The sequence below is a fragment of the Thunnus thynnus genome, chromosome 12 (assembly GCF_963924715.1).
Source record: "Thunnus thynnus chromosome 12, fThuThy2.1, whole genome shotgun sequence".
In the NCBI taxonomy this organism is placed as follows: Eukaryota; Metazoa; Chordata; class Actinopteri; order Scombriformes; family Scombridae; genus Thunnus; species Thunnus thynnus.
Genome location: NC_089528.1, coordinates 7,094,038 through 7,112,457, shown reverse-complemented (window position 1 = coordinate 7,112,457; position 18,420 = coordinate 7,094,038). Strand labels below are relative to the sequence as shown.

The 18,420-nt window shown below is 42.7% G+C and overlaps 1 protein-coding gene across 6 annotated transcripts in view; it reads right to left on the bottom strand.

Annotated features, from left to right (window-relative positions):
• rnf220a (ring finger protein 220a) overlaps positions 1–18,420 on the bottom strand; it is a 258,798-nt gene that overhangs the window by 12,228 nt on the left and 228,150 nt on the right. For 4 of the 6 annotated variants that reach the window (XM_067605013.1, XM_067605012.1, XM_067605016.1 and 1 more), the window contains 5 exons: positions 15,848–15,972; positions 14,168–14,297; positions 6,587–6,776; positions 6,424–6,479; positions 6,078–6,192 (listed from right to left, as the gene is read on the bottom strand). In XM_067605013.1, coding sequence (XP_067461114.1) covers positions 6,078–6,192; positions 6,424–6,479; positions 6,587–6,776; positions 14,168–14,297; positions 15,848–15,972 — 616 coding nt within the window. The remainder of the gene's footprint in view (positions 1–6,077; positions 6,193–6,423; positions 6,480–6,586; positions 6,777–14,167; positions 14,298–15,847; positions 15,973–18,420) is intronic. The other 2 variants (XM_067605015.1, XM_067605017.1) reach the window with 1 other exon arrangement.

Genomic DNA, 18,420 nt, shown 5'->3' with positions numbered 1-18,420 from the left:
CTTTCATGGCAATCCATCAAGTAAATATTCCAGTCCTGAACAAAGTGGTGGACGAGCCAACCAACAGAAAAATCCAGTACTCGTTGGGCTCAATTATTGGTGATGTCTCGTCTAACTGAGGAACATTTCACCCTGATGTTGGATTGTCCTCACAAGGATTTGAAGTCCTCTAAAGGACACTGATCGTAGCAGGAGGTCCAGTGTCCTCTACCGGGTCTCTGGGAGAAGTTGACCCTCTGTAGCTCCTCCCTGTAACCCCATCACCATCCTGTGTCTATAAAGACCTCGTTGAGACTCCTAGCCTGACTCGCCACTCCATGCCCTATAAACTGCTTTACCCTCTCCTCTTATTAGTTCTGAGCTTGTAAAAAGCCATTTAGCCTTGATTAGCCTGCTAGCTTATAAAGCAGCAGTGGACTCTGGACTGGACGGGACTGGATGTGGTTGTCCCTCAAACAAGGCTGTCTCTTTCTTTTAACAGCTCCAATAAATCCCTCTAACGCTCAGTCAACCACAAAACTCTGCCAAGGGGTTCTCCTTTCCTTGTCCAAAGCAAGTTAAAAAAATGTTTTACTCTTAAAAATTAAATTATAACTCCTTTTCTCCCAACATCACTCCCGTATCCCCTCTATTATTCTTTCTATCTCTCTGATGAATATTCATTAAGCTCGGCTGATTTATAGAAAACCACATTCAAAAAGTTTAATTTCCCGATGCTATAAAAAGACACGTTAATTTATCTTTATGCGGCTGTGGCCATCTAAATGGGGACAGAGAGGTGGAGAGGGAAGTAAGAGGGGATGGTGGAGGTGCAGAGATTTAATGGAGGTAAAAAGGAGAACAGGATGATATCACAGGGCCAAGCAAAGGAAAGACAACTCTCTAGGGCTGAATGTGACATGCAGAGAGATCAACAGCCAGCAACAACCACAAGTAATATCCTTGAGTTTAAGGCATTTGTGCTATTTGTGTGTGTCAGTGATTTAAGCTGGCTCAGGGGATTTCAACCTTTTCAAGTCTTGGAGCCAAAATCTGAAAATTTATCTCACTCTGGGACCAAGGCTTAGCAAACGTGTCATGTGGACTTGCGAAAACAAACTAACAATTCAAGTTGGATTACAACCAGAAATGTAAGGTGTACATGGGTCAAGAAGTACACGAGAATAGTCTGATTGAGTGAGCTCCTACTCAGCATAAAGGTACGTTTCAATAAATAAGGCTCCCAGGAGTTCCCCAACAGCTGCTAGCAGCTAGCCAGAGAGTGAATCAAGATCCAACATGGACTAGCATAATGAAGAGCGTTGCATTTGGCTAGAGGACCTTCTTGAGGACCTTCCTCCTTTGTTTATATTCTTGCTTCCGCCCCATGTAGCTTGAATTTTTTCTGTGTGAAAAGAAACTGAACCAAGGGGAAAACGCACCAAGTTACCAACTCATCCACTTATCTGGACCAGAGCGAACAACTATAGGTTTGCCATAGGTATGCTACAGCAGGCTGCTGCAAAAGTTCCATGGAGAATTAAACTCAAAAGCTGTGAACTGCATGGTGTGTTTGGGTTCTGATGGCATTTTAACAAATCTGAGCTGCTTTGAACACCTAATTGGATCTATAGGTTTGGCTTTCAACATTTGTAAATGAGTTCAGTAATAGATAACTAAATGTCAAACATTCCATTGATAACTGTAATCATTTTTTGTTGGCTAGGACGGCATCTTTCTAAAAGTTGAATGACGAATCACTGCTCGGTTGGTCATATTAAGCTGAAAAACATGCCCTCCATTTGTGATCATGGAGTTGTGTTATCTTTGGCAGAGAACTGACATCAGCTTACCAGATAACAACAAAAAGTTTCATTTTGGCCTTTTGTCAAGTTGCTTTTGGAATTAACATTAATTATAATACTGTATATTCTATAATCTGCCACCTGTATATACATCTGTTTACTCTGTGTTCATACATGGTTGTGTTAGTAAGCAGTGGGACCAGGCTCTGGCTCAGTAGGTTTAAACTGAAGTTGTGGCCATGACTTTAAGGCATGGCATCATAAAACTTAAGGAACCATTACTAAAATACAACTTCCATTGACTAAAACATGCTACTACTCCAACATAGTTACTGCCCCACAGGGCATTTTGGTTGGTGTGCTCGTGTGTGTGTGTGTGTGTGTGTGTGTGAGTGAAAGAAAGTGAAATTGCAGTGCATTTCCATCTCAACTCATCCCAATGGCAAAAAGCCAGCAAGAAAGCCAGACAGAGACAGATAGATGGCTCTGCCTCCCCTCTATTTAGTGCTCTGTCCCCAACGAGTGTGGGGCTATTTCTCATTTCATTAGTGTGTGTGTGTCTGTGTGTAGCTGAAGACCTCTACAATCCATCTCAATCAGCCTTGTGTCTTAATCTACTGTCTACCTACATTTCAGCCTCACTCAACTGCTCTATCAACACAGGCGCACACACACACACACAAGACGACATTACGTAACTATTCATTCTAAAAACTATTTTGGAGCCATATTTTTAGCAAACATTTTATCCAGCAGGTGTGAAATAAATCTCTCCCATGTATGTGCTGTGAAAATAGTAGCGGTAAATCCCTTCAGAGCATCATTCTCTGCTACACCCTGTTAACCGAGGCCTTAACTACACTGACACACCATGATAAAACATTTAAGTCACTATTGATTTCCCCTGCCTCTGCCCGATGTGTGTGTGTGTGTGTGTGTCTCTGTTTGTGTGTGTGTGTGCAGGTCTCAGATGGCAAAAGGGAAGGGGAGGGGGGGGGGCATCTTGTAAGTGCCTGTGAAAAATTGAGACAGAGGACGGGAAGAACCGAACAAGAGAAATGGGGGGAAAAAAAGAGGGAGAAAGAGGGAGAAATGCAGCCTGGCGACAGAGGAAAAGGCAAAGACAGAGACTGGAAAGTGTCTGTGTGTGTGTGTGTGTGTGTGTGTGTGTGTGTGTGGGTGGTTGGGTGGGTGGAGGGGGGGGTAGGAATCCAGCTTCATCACTTCCAAATTGAGGACAGATTCAATCATTTGCAGAAACCACATGGAAATCTCTCAGCATTGTTCCAGCTGGAGCACCAAATTTGGCAGCAATCGCATTGGCGGCATTGGAGGGGCCATTTATCTTGGAGGGGAAAGAGCGTCGTTGTACGTGTATGTATGTATGTATGTGTGTGTGTGTGTGTGTGTGTGTGAGCTCATTTATCTTGCAGGGGAATGAGCAGGGGAACGAGGACGCCCCGGGAGGCGACCAGATCATTACCCATCTGGGATCAGAGAGAGAGAGAGAGAGAGAGAAAGAGAGAGAGAGATTTCACTATTGGTGCCCTGTGCAAAGCCACACACACACACACACGTACAATGTATCAATGTAACGAAAGGAGACAAATCTCATTTTCATTTGGGGACGGAGGGGCACAGAAGCTCCACAAATACGTGCATTTATAGCGAGCGGAGAGGAGTGAGGCAGGGAATTGTTCCAGCCAGCCAGCTGACTGCTTGTTCCAATGCAATCATTCAGCATCTCGTTGGCTCCCTTTAAATGGATACTTAGATTAAGGTATGTTCTGCTCTGGGTGCCCACTAAGACCTTAGCTGGAACATCATGTTGCAACAAACACACACGCATTTTGGCCATAAAATCATAATATCAGCTTTATAGAAGCTAAAAAAAAAATGTGATGTAGCTCTTAGAAAGAAGCACATAGTGGTTAAAATCATCACAGGATAATCAGGGGCGTATGATTACATATAAAACTCTTCTTTTATTCCAGTAAGTGAGCACTTTGTCAAATGAAAGCTGGGCTGGAAATCATGGCTGAAATTGTTCACCCACAAGGATGCACCTATCTGATAAGCTGGATTGGTACTGGCATCGATACTGACCTTATTAAGCAGATCTGGTATCTACTGAAGACAATATCTTCAATAGTCCAGCTTTAAGTGTTGTAGTCTAAAGCTGCCAGATGTTCTGCAGTCTAGGGTGATGCACAAGTCTTTGCTGTTTTGGCCCCTTGACTGCAGAACAGACACCATCTTTATATTAAGAGCCTTTTTTATATTTTAGCTGTTTTCTGTTCTGTTCTCCTCTCTGACACATACAAAGTAAAACAGGGATGGTCACACTAATGACAACTACTTATCGAATGCATCCTCTCACTCAGCAAACACACACACACACACACACACACACACACATTTAGCCTTGCAGTGCTGTTTCTGATCAATACACCTCAAGCTGCTCTGTTTATTCACCAGTTATCCCCTCTGCTGATATTTAATATGGGGAACACACACACTAAGTGCCGATTGATTCATTTAAATGAAGCATTTATCGCTTGCAGCCTTCCCAGAGGTGAAGGGGGGGGGGGGTATAATACTTCTGTGAAGCTACAAACATGCGGTCAAGAACACACAATTACTTCAACGGTAATATTTTAAGTATACATGCATTTTAACATCCCCGCATTCTGTCTTTTGTTTACTGCTCAGCCGGGCGATATGGCCTTCAACCCAGGTGTCCAATGACAGGACAAATGCCTCTATGAACTCACCAATCACTTTTATGTAAACAGGTTGCCAAAGGAGCTGACTGAAGATGAAGGGTCAACAAAACAAAATCAAAGTGGTGATTTTTAGGAGGCATTCTAAAAGGCACTTTAGGTGGACAAAGGAAATCACTTTAAGAAATAGGGGTTGGGAGCAGAACATTGACCCCGGCTCAGTGTGTGTGTGTGTGTGTGTGTGTGTAATCGCACGGGGGGCTAAAGGACAGGAGAATATGCCACACATGCAGAAGCAACCAATCAACCAAATCCCTCTTTCTCTTTGCTCGCTCGCCCACTGACGTTTCCCTCGCGCTCTTGGAATGAGCTGACCTCTATTACCCATGCAGGGGACGAGGTGTGTGTGTGTGTGTGTGTGTGTGTGCGCGTGTGTGAGATTGTTTACTTGTGGGAGAATATGGATGAGGGGATGGAAATGAGGGAATTACAGAGCGCTGGCCTTTCACACTGAGGGTGCTCTAATGGATAGTGTGTGTCTGCTTCTGAGTGTGTGTGTGTGTGTGTGTAACACAGCAAGGAGCAGCGACTGGGAGCATTTCTGCTTTACTTGTATACATACTAAGTCTTATTTGTTTCTTAGTGTTTATTAATGTGCAGAGGCCTATTTTTTCTTGAAAAGGGGACAGACTTACTCTGTTATTTGTCCAAGTCAGCTGAGACTTTTAAACTCCAACAGTGGCTTTCACTACAGAATGTCTGAGTGTCATTTTCTAATTGCTCATAGCCAGTTTTTTGCTATTACATTCTGATTGATGCTTGGATTCAAACATTTGTTGAAAGTGTCTTGAGTAAATGAGCACCACAAAACTGAACTCTACAATAGTCAGTAGGAGAGGAGCACCAGAAAACATATGTAAGAAGTGTGTAAAAACAATGATTCAACTCCATTTGGGTGTGAATTTATTTATCCAATGTCCAACTGGTCGAATAAGGGTGTCATTATCAAACAAAAACATTTAAAATCACAGTGCTGCCTGTATGAATATGACATGTGTGATGTTCAGTCTTTTAAATCTCAACGACTTTCACTAGAAAATCATGATAAAACTGCAGATCGCTGCACGTTTCAGTGTTTAAACTGTTGTGTGTGTTCACCAGTGTGAACAAAGATTTGCATGTTTCCACACTGCTGCCTTTACAAAAGTGTTTTCCCAGTATCTAGCTTGTGTCTATGTCCCTATTAATGATTCTCAGGCAGCTCTGTGCTCTGAAAGAACACAACTGCAGAGAAAATCAATACCTGAAGAGACCCCCTTGTCACACAGTCACACACACACACACACGGCAAAAACAGAATCCACACAAAATGCATCATTTATGACCCTCTACAAGTCGACTCTCCCACAAGTAAGAAAACTCATCATCAGAAAGTCATGGAATCACCGGGAGAGAGTGATCTATCTGATGCTGCGATGGGGAAACGTGACAGAGTCATTTTCTACAACTGGATCATCACATGCGTGTGTGGTCGCGCGCGTGTGTGTGTAAATATTTCTGTGTAACCTACTTTTCGATCTCACTGTTTTTACAGGTGCGCGGGGCGCAGGAGGAAGAGGAGGAGGAGGATGAGAGAGCGCTGGGGTCTGTCTTGCTGCTTTCCCCGTTGCTCGTTGAAGGCATCTCTGTGGACACAAAGACAGGGTCGACATTGGTAATGCTGGTAGATGACTTTTATAACTACACCTCACAGCTGAATTCAAAAATGAAGAGATCTAGTGAGAAGAAAACACAAAATTCTTGGCAAATCATCTTGTCATGTGCAGTTAGCACTCTCTACACTATATATGAAGACCTATAATAATAATCAAAGTAAAAATTTGGTAAATATCAGTATAGTAAGTGGTCATGCTTACCGTCACTGGCCCATTTGGAGAACTCAGGCGTTATTCTGTTAGAAGGCATCCCGCCGCTGCAACACACACACACACACACACACATTGGTATAAGGGGAACTCTCATCCATTTACATTATAAATACTATGGTTAAGTATCCTGTCTAGCAGTATGACTTCGTACTTGAGCACGGCTCCCCGTAGCGCCTCCCTCTCCCTGGCCTCTCCTTGGTCCTCTCCGGCTCCTGAGCAGGGGATGATGTCGGCCTCGGTGTACTGGGCCTTGCCGTACTCCAAGGTGTCGTCTCCGTCCACGTCGAGGTCGGCGTCGCTGTCCGCGCTCTCCTTGATACTACACGTGGCAAAACCGGTTCCTGAGAAATAATATAAAGATAATTGTCAGCCTTGCTTTTATTCAATAAACACAAAATAGCAGGAATAGGAGAACCTCTGCTTTTATGTGTGGAGAGTGGTATTTGTTTACTCTCACGACATGGTGAGGTTTGTTCTATAAGTGATCTGAGAGTTAAGTATGAAAAAATACACAACTATAAGTCACATCTTCATGGGCTTTGTCTTTTGTTTGCTTTTGTTTCTGCTCTGCCTTTATGAAACATCATAGTAAGAATTGTCTCATTTTAAAGTTGCAGCAAGATAAATTAAAGGAATTTTAGATAAAACAGTTACATTAAAAATAAACTTGTATAAGAGAGAAAAACTGTTTAACTGTTCAACAACATTTCAAAACCTTAGTCTGTTTAAAACTTCAGCTTTTTCCAGACCAATTAAGGTTTTGCAGAGAAAACAGGAAGATTTAGTCAGAGGAGGAAAGTGAAAAGAGACTGATGATGACTGACATCTTACCCATCAATCTTTCAGAGAGAGAGAGAGAGAGAGAGAGGGAAAGTGTGTGTGTGTGTGAGTGGCACTTCTATAAACCCAGTGATGAACGCTCAGACAAACCCTTACCACTGCCTGACTGCTCCCTTCAGCTCCACTTAGCCACAGAACCGGCTGTGTGTGTGTGTGTGTGTGTCCGTCACTTAGAGGCGTCTCTTCAGTGTTTGTTTGAGATTGTCTGTCCCTCTGTCACTTAGGCCCTGTCTCTCCAACCCCTTGAAGGTGTGTGTGTGTGTGTGTGTGTGTGTGCGTGAGAGTGTGTGAGTCTGTCTACCTGTCACTTACACCGTGTCTGTCTACCACGCTGAGGTAGGTAGGTGGTATGTGTGTGTTTGAGTGTGTGTGTCACTTACACCCTTGCCTATTGGAGTACTTGAAGGTAGGGAGGTGTGTGTGTGTGTGTGTGTGAGCATGTGTGCACTCGCTTAAGACTCTGAAGCTGTCTGTGTGTCTACCAGTGACAGGCCTGACAGCCATCTTATTTACACCTATCCCAATTTCTACAAGCTCTCAGCTGGACTAGTGTGCTCTGTGTGTGTGTGTGTGTGTGTGTGTGTGTAGGGAGACCAGATACAAGCTAGACAGAGTTGACAACCATCTTATTTAACCCCCTGTCCCAGTGTGTGTGTATGTGTGTGTGTCTCCAAACTAGCAGTTGGTCTCAGCACTGCAGTCTTTGTCAAACTGCGAACCAGCCGCTGGGACTCGTCTCCACAGATCTTCAGGGATTTAAACATCTGCCGCCGCTTCTCATCCTACCTACAGTAACTCTGTAATTCATTTCACTCTTACTCTGGAAAAAATAAAAAAAATAAACGAGGGAGAAGGAGAGAGAATGTGAACACGACTGAAAGCCGCTGTGATAAAACGCGCCACCAATGCTAAGCCGTTTTACAACAGGCCCATGGTTTTTAGTGATCAAATAAAAAGGACCTTTTAACTTTTATTTGGTCTTGGCGGCAGAGGGGAACATATGGGAACAATGGCCACGCAGTGTAAATCTAGCAGCCTGCCAGGTCTGCTCTGCTCAGCTACTGAGGCTATAGGTTTTCAGGGCATGGGCGGAAGGCGAACGGAGCACATGTTACATTATACAGTCGAAGTAGTGAAACGTGAAAAGTTTGGACTCCCACACGTCTTTCCAAGAAGCTTTCTCTACTCTGAGTTTACTTTCCAGAGCCGTCGTTCCATCTACAATACTGTGGTGATGAGTAAAATACAGTGTAATGTGTCATATTTAAAGTTAAAGTCCTTATTTACGTTTATACGGCAGATGGAAGACTATCTTCATCAGTCTCCTTGCCTTCTGCAGCCCTCAAACACTACAGGGGCTTGAGCCACCTTACCCACAATGCCCTGGGGTCAGCCAAGCCAGTTAAGGTAGGTAATAATCTGTGAACGCCATCGAGCTTCTCATCTGTCAGCTCTGAGTGATTGACCGAGATGAGAGAAAACAGATACACGTATGAGGTTTTTTGTCCGTGTTGTGGTGGTATTGGCGGCAGTGGGGGTGTAATCTAATCAATTGATCAAACTATAGATCCTGTGGCTAGTTGGCCACAACAGCTGGCAATAAACTGGGACTGAGTGAGTGATGTTTTGAGGGGGAAACTAGTTTTGATAGTGATTTGGGGCTCAGAGGATTTGAAACAGAAAGTATGGAAAACCTACACAAACCTGATGTGTGTAAATTCATTTAAAAAAAAAAAAAAAACCCAAAAAAGTGACCTGATTCAAAAAGGGATTAAAAAATAGTCCCAATCCAAGTAGACAGAATTGGGTTCTTAAAATATAAGGATTATTAAATAGTATAAATACAATAAAGTATTAATTATTTCATGAGACAGATAATGGATATTCTGTGTCTTTTTATTGATACAGAAATTTGCCTATATCACAGGCAGATTTCATGTGGCCTGATGTGCGCGCGTGCACGCTGTACATGTCTATAGTGTGTTCACTGTGCGTATATGTGTGTCCTGTTTGCTGTGTGTGTGTGTGTGTGTGAGAGTCAGTGTTCCCAGTGCTTCTATCTGTCCCTCTAAGCAGTCTTGGCAGGCCAATCTAATCTGGCCAGGGAAAGGTCAGCCCCACTCTAACTGCCTTTCACTCACATTATACACTGACGCCCCCCCCCCTCCTCCTTTTTCTTCTTCACCTCTCATCTTTTCCATTCCTCCTTTCCTCTCGCTTTTATCCCTCCTCTTTTAGTATAATCACTACTTCTTAACTTTATTCGCTCCCAGTTCCTTCTTTTTTTTCTTGACAGTTTGCTTCTTTTACACCTCTCCCATGACCCTTAATGGCTCTATATTTCTCTCCATTCATGTATCGTGTATTCTCTCTCTCTCTTTTTTCCCTCTCTCCTCTAGCGCAGTGCTGCTCAATAAACTGTTTCACCTCTTTTCTGGATCAATACGCACACAAGAACTCCGACACTGCAATCCAGGTCTGTCTCATTATCATAACCGTCTCCTGAATATTGTTGACTCTTAACACTGTAACAACACTTTTTTTTTTTTTTCTTCCTCCACAGTTACATTATTCATGACAACCCCGCAGGAGACACTCAATCTACATACATGTCCCCACAGCAACACTACAAGTCCGGATCTGAAGAGGCAAGGAGGATCAAAGGACTCATCAGGCCGACTGGCAGCCCGGATCAACCGATCGACCGACCTCGCCGACATTCCGTTACCATAGCAATTATCGGGACCCCCTAAGAAGCGGGGAGGAGGGGGTGTCAAAGGTCACTTCGCTATCTTTCTGCCATTTACAGGTCAGAGAGAAGAGCGAGGGAGAAGAGAGATGGGAAAAGGGACACGGGCACAAAGACATGAGACGGCCATCTTTGAAGTCCGTTTACAAAGCGGAGATTTCTCCTCTTTCTCCTCTTCTCAATCCCTCTGGGCCATTTCAACCTGCAATAATCCCCCCTCTTCTCCTCCTCTGTCTCTCAGGACGGCCTGATATCAAACTTCAGGATCTGTCTGTCTGTCTGTCCGTCTGTGGCCATACTGACAACCATTTTGTTCCAAACTTCAGTGACATTTTGTCTTTTCCAGCTTGTAGATTACTAACACAAGCTTTCTACAGTAGGAAAAAAAGCAGAACTAAATACAATGTGTTATTAATACAATTCAAAAATGTTGAGAGAAGCTAAGACTGATGTTAAAACTGTGGATTAGTTGTGTGAGGATGTATTTAATATGTTTTTTTTCTGACATATGTGTTACTTCCCTGTTGATTTCTATAGAGATCCATCTGTAGTTCTGATCAGATGACTGGAAATAAAAGGGAAATGTCTGTTTCATACAACTCCTTAAGTTCTGGCTTGGACTCTTATCTATGACAAAAGCATTACACTCGCCGAGTTAATTACTGAGATCTAGTAGTGAAATGATTAGTCAATTTTTTGCTTTATCCAGTTCTCCAATGTGAGGGTTTCCAGCTTTTTTTTTTTTTATCATTTTAAACTTGATATCTTGGGGATTTAGACTGTTGGTTAAACAAAATAATGAATTTGAAGGAGGTTTCTATGGACATACATATAACCGCTGACAGTTTACACACTGACCTGCCCTGAAGGATTACCACCAACATTTTGGTTTTATCTCCAAATAAAGTGGTTCAGGTCATCTGACAAAACTGTTGGCTTATTTACATGTTGGATTGTGTTTGTCCTATTAGACTTGTTCCCTCTAATGAGCACAATATTATCATAACTTAGGCCTGGATATCAAACCTCAATATGATCTGATGCTCTCAATAATGTGTCTGTAGCAGCAAGTATTGAAAAATGTTAAACACAGAGTTGGCATTGCAAGTCTGATCAGATTTATTATCTTGTTTACACACTGACTGAACAGAGAGTTCCTGATTTAAATCAAAACATAAATCAGGAACTTTCTGATTTAAACACAGACTTTTGAATGAATCCTGCAAAGTTATGAAGTAAAATCTAGTTACTTTCCAGCTCAGAAGGCAGAGACACAGACAGACAGTCTAGTAGACAGATAAAGAAGCTCTCTGTCTGTGCGAGTCCTTTCAACCTGGCTAAGCCGGTGCGAGACATAGGGAAGTCTTCCCTCACACAGAGTTGAATCATAAACTGATCTTGTTCGATTTTTTCCCTCCCTCCCTCCCTCACCTCTCCCTTGAAAGAGCCCCGTTCCCTCTGCCTTTCTTCCTTGCGCTCTCAAGGGGGGTGCGGGGGGATGAGGGCACTTCACAGAGGGATAGACCCTCTCTTCATCCTGCCAGCTGAGGAGACCCCCTGCAACATCTCTATCCGTCTAGCCAGCCGTTGGCTCTCGAGAGCCTGCTGGATTCAGCTGCGACTGTTAGAACCATTGAGGAGCTTTCAAGACAAAATCCACCTTCTGAGCCTTCTGCCTAGTGTGAGTCTGTGCATTTCAAGTCGCTCTCCCTGGGCCACCTCAGTTATCTGTGTCACATCACAAGGTGCCCTATTAGAGCGCGGCAGAAGGGTCCTGTGTCTGCTCGTTTAATGACGTGAGAGAAGAGATGGACAGATGGAAGGAGCATCGGGGAGGTGGATGGACAGGTGGGGGAGCTGCCTCCCACCCCGAGCACTGCTCTTTGCCAGGGTTTAGTTGAGATTTCAACATTGATCTGTCTTGTCTTCTCACTCTCTGGCTCACAGAGAGAGAGGGAGGGAGGGATGGGAGGAAGGTGAGGCTCAGCGTGTGTGTGTTTAACAGCGGCTCGAACAGGGAGAGAAGGAGGCGAGCAGGAAGAGGGACAGATGAAAGCAGAGGCAGAAAGAGTTTGAAAGAGCCTCTTAAGAGATGACAACGACTCTTTACCTCCATCTGAGCACATCTTGGTGGCTTGCCTCTCCACAATAGGGACACTGATGTGGGGTCCAATGCAGTTTGAAATGATCAAACTGCATGATTTCCAACAATTAAGATACAGAAGATAAAATGTAGCCTACAGTATAAAAGTCTGAGACCACTTTCCCATTCAAATGAATGCTACTGTGTGTTTCATTTAAAGGTGTGTTTTTGGGCTTAGGTATAAAGACTGAGTAAGTTCTCTTTCCTGTTTCATGATTTCAAAAGCAGTGTTACTGACTATCTTCGAGTGCATGCTACATTAAGCAGATATAAATATTGGTTTTGCATTGGTTCACTGTTATACATCTGGAACTCATAAATGTGTCGTTGCATATATAGCTAAGAAAATTACTCCCTCGTTTTGATAATTGATTAATCATAAATCCAGCCAAATATCTGCTTCTATTCCATATTAATTACGTGGATTTGAGATAATGACAGCTATATGTGATGGCTGACGATTTTATCCCAAAACCATGATCATTAACCTGCTGCTATAACAGCCCTCTACTCTTCTGGTTTCAGGCTTTCCACATGATTTTGGAACCTGGCTGCAGAGATTTGTTCCCGTTCAGCCACATGAACATTAATGAGGTCCAACACTGACGTTGGGCAATAAGCTCAAAGTCAGCGTTCCAATTCACTCCAAAGCTTTTGGATAGGGTTGAGTTCAGGGCTCTTCTTCCACATTAAAGTCTGAAAATGATTTTTTCAGATGATTTCCCCAAACGGCTGCCCGGCACTATTCGACAGAGGTGTCCACGTACTTTCAGTCATACGGTGTCGTTGTTAATTGGAAATCTTTTGGACTGTTGGGCAGATAAAAACAGATGTCACTCTGGGCTCTAGAGGCTTGTGAGAGTCATTTTTCCTTTTATCTGGCGTTTTCTAGGCTCAACAATTTATTTTTAAAAAATAAAGAAAGAAAGAATCAAAAGATTAATCGGTAGTGAAAATAATAGTTTTGTAGTTCGTAGACTGTAGCTCCACTTATGTAAAGTATAAAAAAAAACTAAATAACTTAATTTCTTGTGAGTAATCTAAGAGCCAAATGTCCTAATCTTGTCAACATTTTGCTTCATAATATCAGAGTAGAGTCTTTTTTTTTAATCCCCCGAATGTCAACTTTATTTTCATTGGGTTAACTCAGACCTCCCATAATAAACAAAGGAGACCTCTCACTGAAATCTATAAATTAGCAGATACATAAAGGCTCTACTCATAAAGCTCAGTTCCTGAAAAAAAAAAACTGTAAAATAAGATCTGCCCACAAGAGAAATGAAAAGTGAAATGATTTAAACATAATGAAAACAAAAGTTTGAGGAACTTGAGAGGAGCGACCAAAAAGAGACATGATGGAGTTAAGTGGGAGCACTGTGTGTGTGTTGTGTCACAGAGCAGCTGCTGTGCTCCCAAGTGACCAGCTCTCCCTTCCACTTCTATAATTGCATTTCTAGGCGTGCACACACACGCTCACACACAGACCGAGTAGTGACCAGCAGGTCAATTGCCCAGCTAAATGTGTTTTCCTTCCCCTTGCTAAGAGGTTTGTGCAGGGCCGAGCCAAGCTGAGCTGGGCTGGGCTGACCCCCGGGCCGGCCCACTCTGCCACCAGACCACTGGCACCATTACGGCTCCCTGGTCGCATTCAACACTGGTCTCAGAGAAGTGACGCTACCAACTGTGGACGGGAACGGAGGGAGTGATGGACGAGCGGAGAGACCGAGAAGGAGACAGACAGAGACTGAAAGAGAGAGCAAACAGGGAGCTGAGCTGACCCCGTCAACATACAGCAAACCCTGCTCTGACTGGACACGAGCACGGAGCAGTGACAGGTCAGTCAGTCACCTTACAACCAGACAGCTGGATACCCACATCATCACACACACACCAGCAAACTACAGGAAAGATAGGAGAAACAACCTGCCTCTGAAATAAAAGCTGCACTGTATTGTGTAGAGAGTGTATGTGTGTGTGTGTGTGTGTGTGCGTGTTTGCACCTCTGAATCCTCCTTCCAGCAAAGCCGTAGCTCTGATCCTCTTCTGCCCCGCCCACTCGTACTCCTCAAAGCCCCGCCCATTCTCGCCATCCATGTCTGCAGAGTCATCGTCGCCTAACGCACCCTCACGCTGATACACACAAATACACACAGGGGACACGTGTTAATTACATCACACACACAGAGATTTACATTTTCAAACTACTGTGGAAACACAGATGCTTTTATTCTAACAGATCTCAACAACTTATAGCACACGACTTTACTGCTTTAGGTAGTGTTGTGGCAGAAAACAGGCCAGATCTCCACAGCACACTTCACCTGTACTGTACCATACCATGTGCAGCTGTGATCTGCACTCGCACTGCTGGCACATTTTTAATATCTATAGTAATCACATGTTCAAAGTCTGGGGTTTGGACAACCTGCACGCGAGACCTGAACATCTCAAACTGCTTCTGTCTCTTCTTCTTTAGTCTCTTTTACTTGAAATCAAAACTGAACATCAAATCCATCGAGCTTGTGAGTAACTCAGGAGTTTTGCTGTTATAAAATCTACTCCATCTTTGAACTGAATTTGATTAGCTGAAAAAAAGTGTCATTTGTGTTTTGTTAGATTTTCCTGAGCTAAAAGTTGTCTCTCTGCGGCTAAGATAACACTTCCTTCAATTCTTTAGTCAGATACCCTTTACGGTGGTATCTTTTAATGTGAAGCTGCAGCAGGATGAGACATGAGAGTGTCGGACTAGTACGGATGAGCCAGAGTTTCATATTTTTATTGGCACTGCAGCTGTATATTTGCAAAGGAAGACTGGACAGGATAACAGCCTAACAAAGTATAACAAAGAGCAGATCGGAAAACAGCGGGTCACTCCATTTGATCGCTAGTAAGAACAAAAAAAGAAAGAAACTCGGGCCCTTCTTGCAAGCAGGACGTGAACAGTGCAGTACGGGTCAGCGCAGGAATCTCACACTAAGAAATATGTGATGACAATCGCAGCTCACATGGCATGGTACAGCACTGGAACTTCTAAAGTACACTTTTGGGAAAGAGGTATTAGTTTATCTAAAGCTAGTGTCATGGATAGAAATCAGTGAGGTGAAATACAGGAGGAGTGGTGATTAGTGGTGATGATCTCTGTCTGTTCTACGCTAAAGAAAATAATGAACGTCTAAAACAGGAAAGGAAGTCAGTAGTCGACAATTAAAATTAGAGAGAGGTGATGACTGGGATTACATCTCTATGTGGGCTACATCTACAGCAAGCAAAGCCGGTTTGGCCTTCATCTATAAGAAACTCCAGATGTGATTGTTATGCTCACACAGGAGCTACATGCCAATGATTAAGATGCAAACATGTCATATGGGATAAACCGCCACTTAAAAGAAGCGTATGAGGTGTATTTATTGAATGCTTAACATGTGAAGACTTTTAAATCATTGTGTGTTTTCTTAAGGTCAAATCTTTCACGCAGTTATTCCCATATGATGTGAATGCGGTCCCGCCATTTAAAAGAAAAGATTCTAGAGAAAAAAAAACTACATTTTGCTATTGGTTGGTGTTTTTTGGACAGCTTCTACAGGAAGTTAAGAGGTGATTGGTCAGCATCTACAGGAAGAGAAGGGTTGATAGGCTGTCCGACTGGCGGTAGGCGGGGTTCAGGGCCCGGATTGTACTACCTGGATCAGGCATTGTTCCACATGTCTACTCATCTCCTCCTCGCTCCCAGCCAATGGGGCACTGCACAGCGGACATACCTGGCCCCCCTCCTCAGGCTTCCTCCTCTTCATCTTTCCTATACGGGCTGGAAGTGGTGGGGAAGTGGAAGAAAGAGAAAGACAGACACACACGTTTTTTTTAAATCTCAATTTAGTTTTAATGTTCTTCATCAATTAAGCTAATATTGCTGGTGTCGAGGCACAGGAGAGAAGCTAAAAAAAAAAAAAAAAAAAGGGCCTGAGGGATATTCATGTCGGATGAATTTTCCTTGATTTGATCATATGCGATCTAATGTCGCTCCTCAATAAGCCTATTTCATTTTTTACAAGCCTGGCTAAACTTGGCCCCTTCTGAAATGTGTTCAGAAAGAAATAACAAGAACCTGACGTGACGATCTCAATCCCCTTCCCGCTCCTGACATCCATGCCATTCTTATCCCTCTCCCTGTTTCTGCCTCCTTTTTTCTTCTTCCTTCTGTCACAGACCCCCCCCCTCCTCCGCACACACATTTAATTAGAAATTTAACAGAGCAGAACAGCCGTCATTGCGCCCCGAGTCTCTGTCGTTTTTTCTTAACTGCAAATGGCGCGCGGGGACATTAATTTTTAGCCGGCTGGGAAAGCAGAGGAGGCCAAGAGGGACCCGTGGCGAGGGATGGAGGGAGAGGAGGTGGAAGAGGACGTAAGGCAATATGCCATAACTACAGGGAGTGAGGCTGGAAGGGTTAAAAAAAAAAAAAAAAAAAGAGAAACAGCCTCCTCCTCCTTCACCAACTCTCCCCTGACGCTAATCGAGGGGAGCGTTGTTAAATAGGGAAGGGAAAGGGCTGCTAATTAGGTCCGGCAAGGATCTCTGCCCCCCCTGCCAGCCGTTATACCCCACATGAGAGTGATTCCTGGTTCCACATGAGGGCGGAGAGGAAGTAATGGAGGGCGAAGTTTAAACTAAGTCTTCATTGGCTCTTGTGAGTTATTAAGATTGAAAACACTACATTTCTAGTAACAGAGACAGCAACAAATGTCAGAGTCAGCTGTTACAAATACACTGAAGATATTTGCTTGGTTTACACTCTTGATTAATCGATTAGTTGTTTGGTCTATAAAATGTCAGAAAATGGTGAAAAATATCAATCACTGTTTCCCAAAGCCCAAGATGACCAAGTGCTCTTATGTCTTGTTTTATCCCAACCAACAGTCCACAACCCGAAGATGTTCAGTTTACTGTCATAGAAGAATAAAGAACCCAGAAAGTTCTTTGCATAAAATTAGTATTAAATAATGAGACAATAGACTTTTCTCACAGGAGTCATTTTGACTTGTCACAGTAGCAACAATGGCTCTGCTCTGTTCTATTCAGTAAGCCATGACAGTGTGACAGTGAACCAGCATGCTCAATATCAGGACCTTGAAACTGAAGCAGCTCAATGGACTTCAGTCATTGTTCATTTCAGTATTCATACCTGTGCTTTCTCTACTGTGACATGTCATAATGTTGTGTGTGAAAACCAGCTGTTAGCTGCAATGCCACAGGTGTAACACCATTTATAATGTCTAGAGTGAAGCCTTTGTAGAAGTAAAGTGACCTTATATTGCATTACAAAAAAACTTTAGAAAACACTGGTTGGCGGACTGTGGTCTAACTTTAGGCACCGCTCAAGTAAGGCTCTGTATTAGGAAGCAGACTAGATGTTCAGAAACCTCAGATATCAAATGTCTCCTGTTGGTCTGGACCCTGATCACCAAAAGAGTCTCAGAACAAAGATGATCTTAACCTATTGGCTAATATGCTTTGGTCATGTAAAAAACAAACATCCCCCAAAAAGTGAGTGAGGTACTGGCCCAGACATAAACAAGACATAATAATCACCCGACACTCTGGCACATAAATATATTTCATTAAATCAAAGAAACATGTTTGAGATTTGACAAAACACCAGGTAATAATACACCAATACATAGTTATACTTTATGGCAACAATAACTTTCTCTGCTGTGTGTGACAGCAGTGATATTAACGTCATAACATCAATCAGTCATTTGTGGGGATTTTCCTTTTGGAATTAAATAATTAATTATTTGATTTCTTATTTAATTGCTGAAAATGTGTTCTGAAAACTAAATTAAATGTGTGCTATATATTATAAATTATACATACAATTTTAATTGAATTTCCATTTGAGTAAAACTGCATACAGGGTTTCTGCAGGAATCACTAAGTTAAATTTAAGACTTTTAAAGACATTTTAAAACCACATAGAATGTGATTCAATACAGTTTCACATATTTAACATATCAATAAAATCAATTAGGGATGATAAGGCCTAGATTTATTTACCAAGTGCCATGTGAAACAAAATTTATTTTAATCTATTCACATTTTTGTCATTACTTCCTGGCAGTATGTAACAATCATTCCCAATATAACTAATTAGTCATTAATAATGACCTGGATGTGGATACGCAGCAGAAAAAGAATGGATAAACAACTAAAAAATAAAAGCCATTTAAGGTCTGAAACAATAGAATTGGGGATT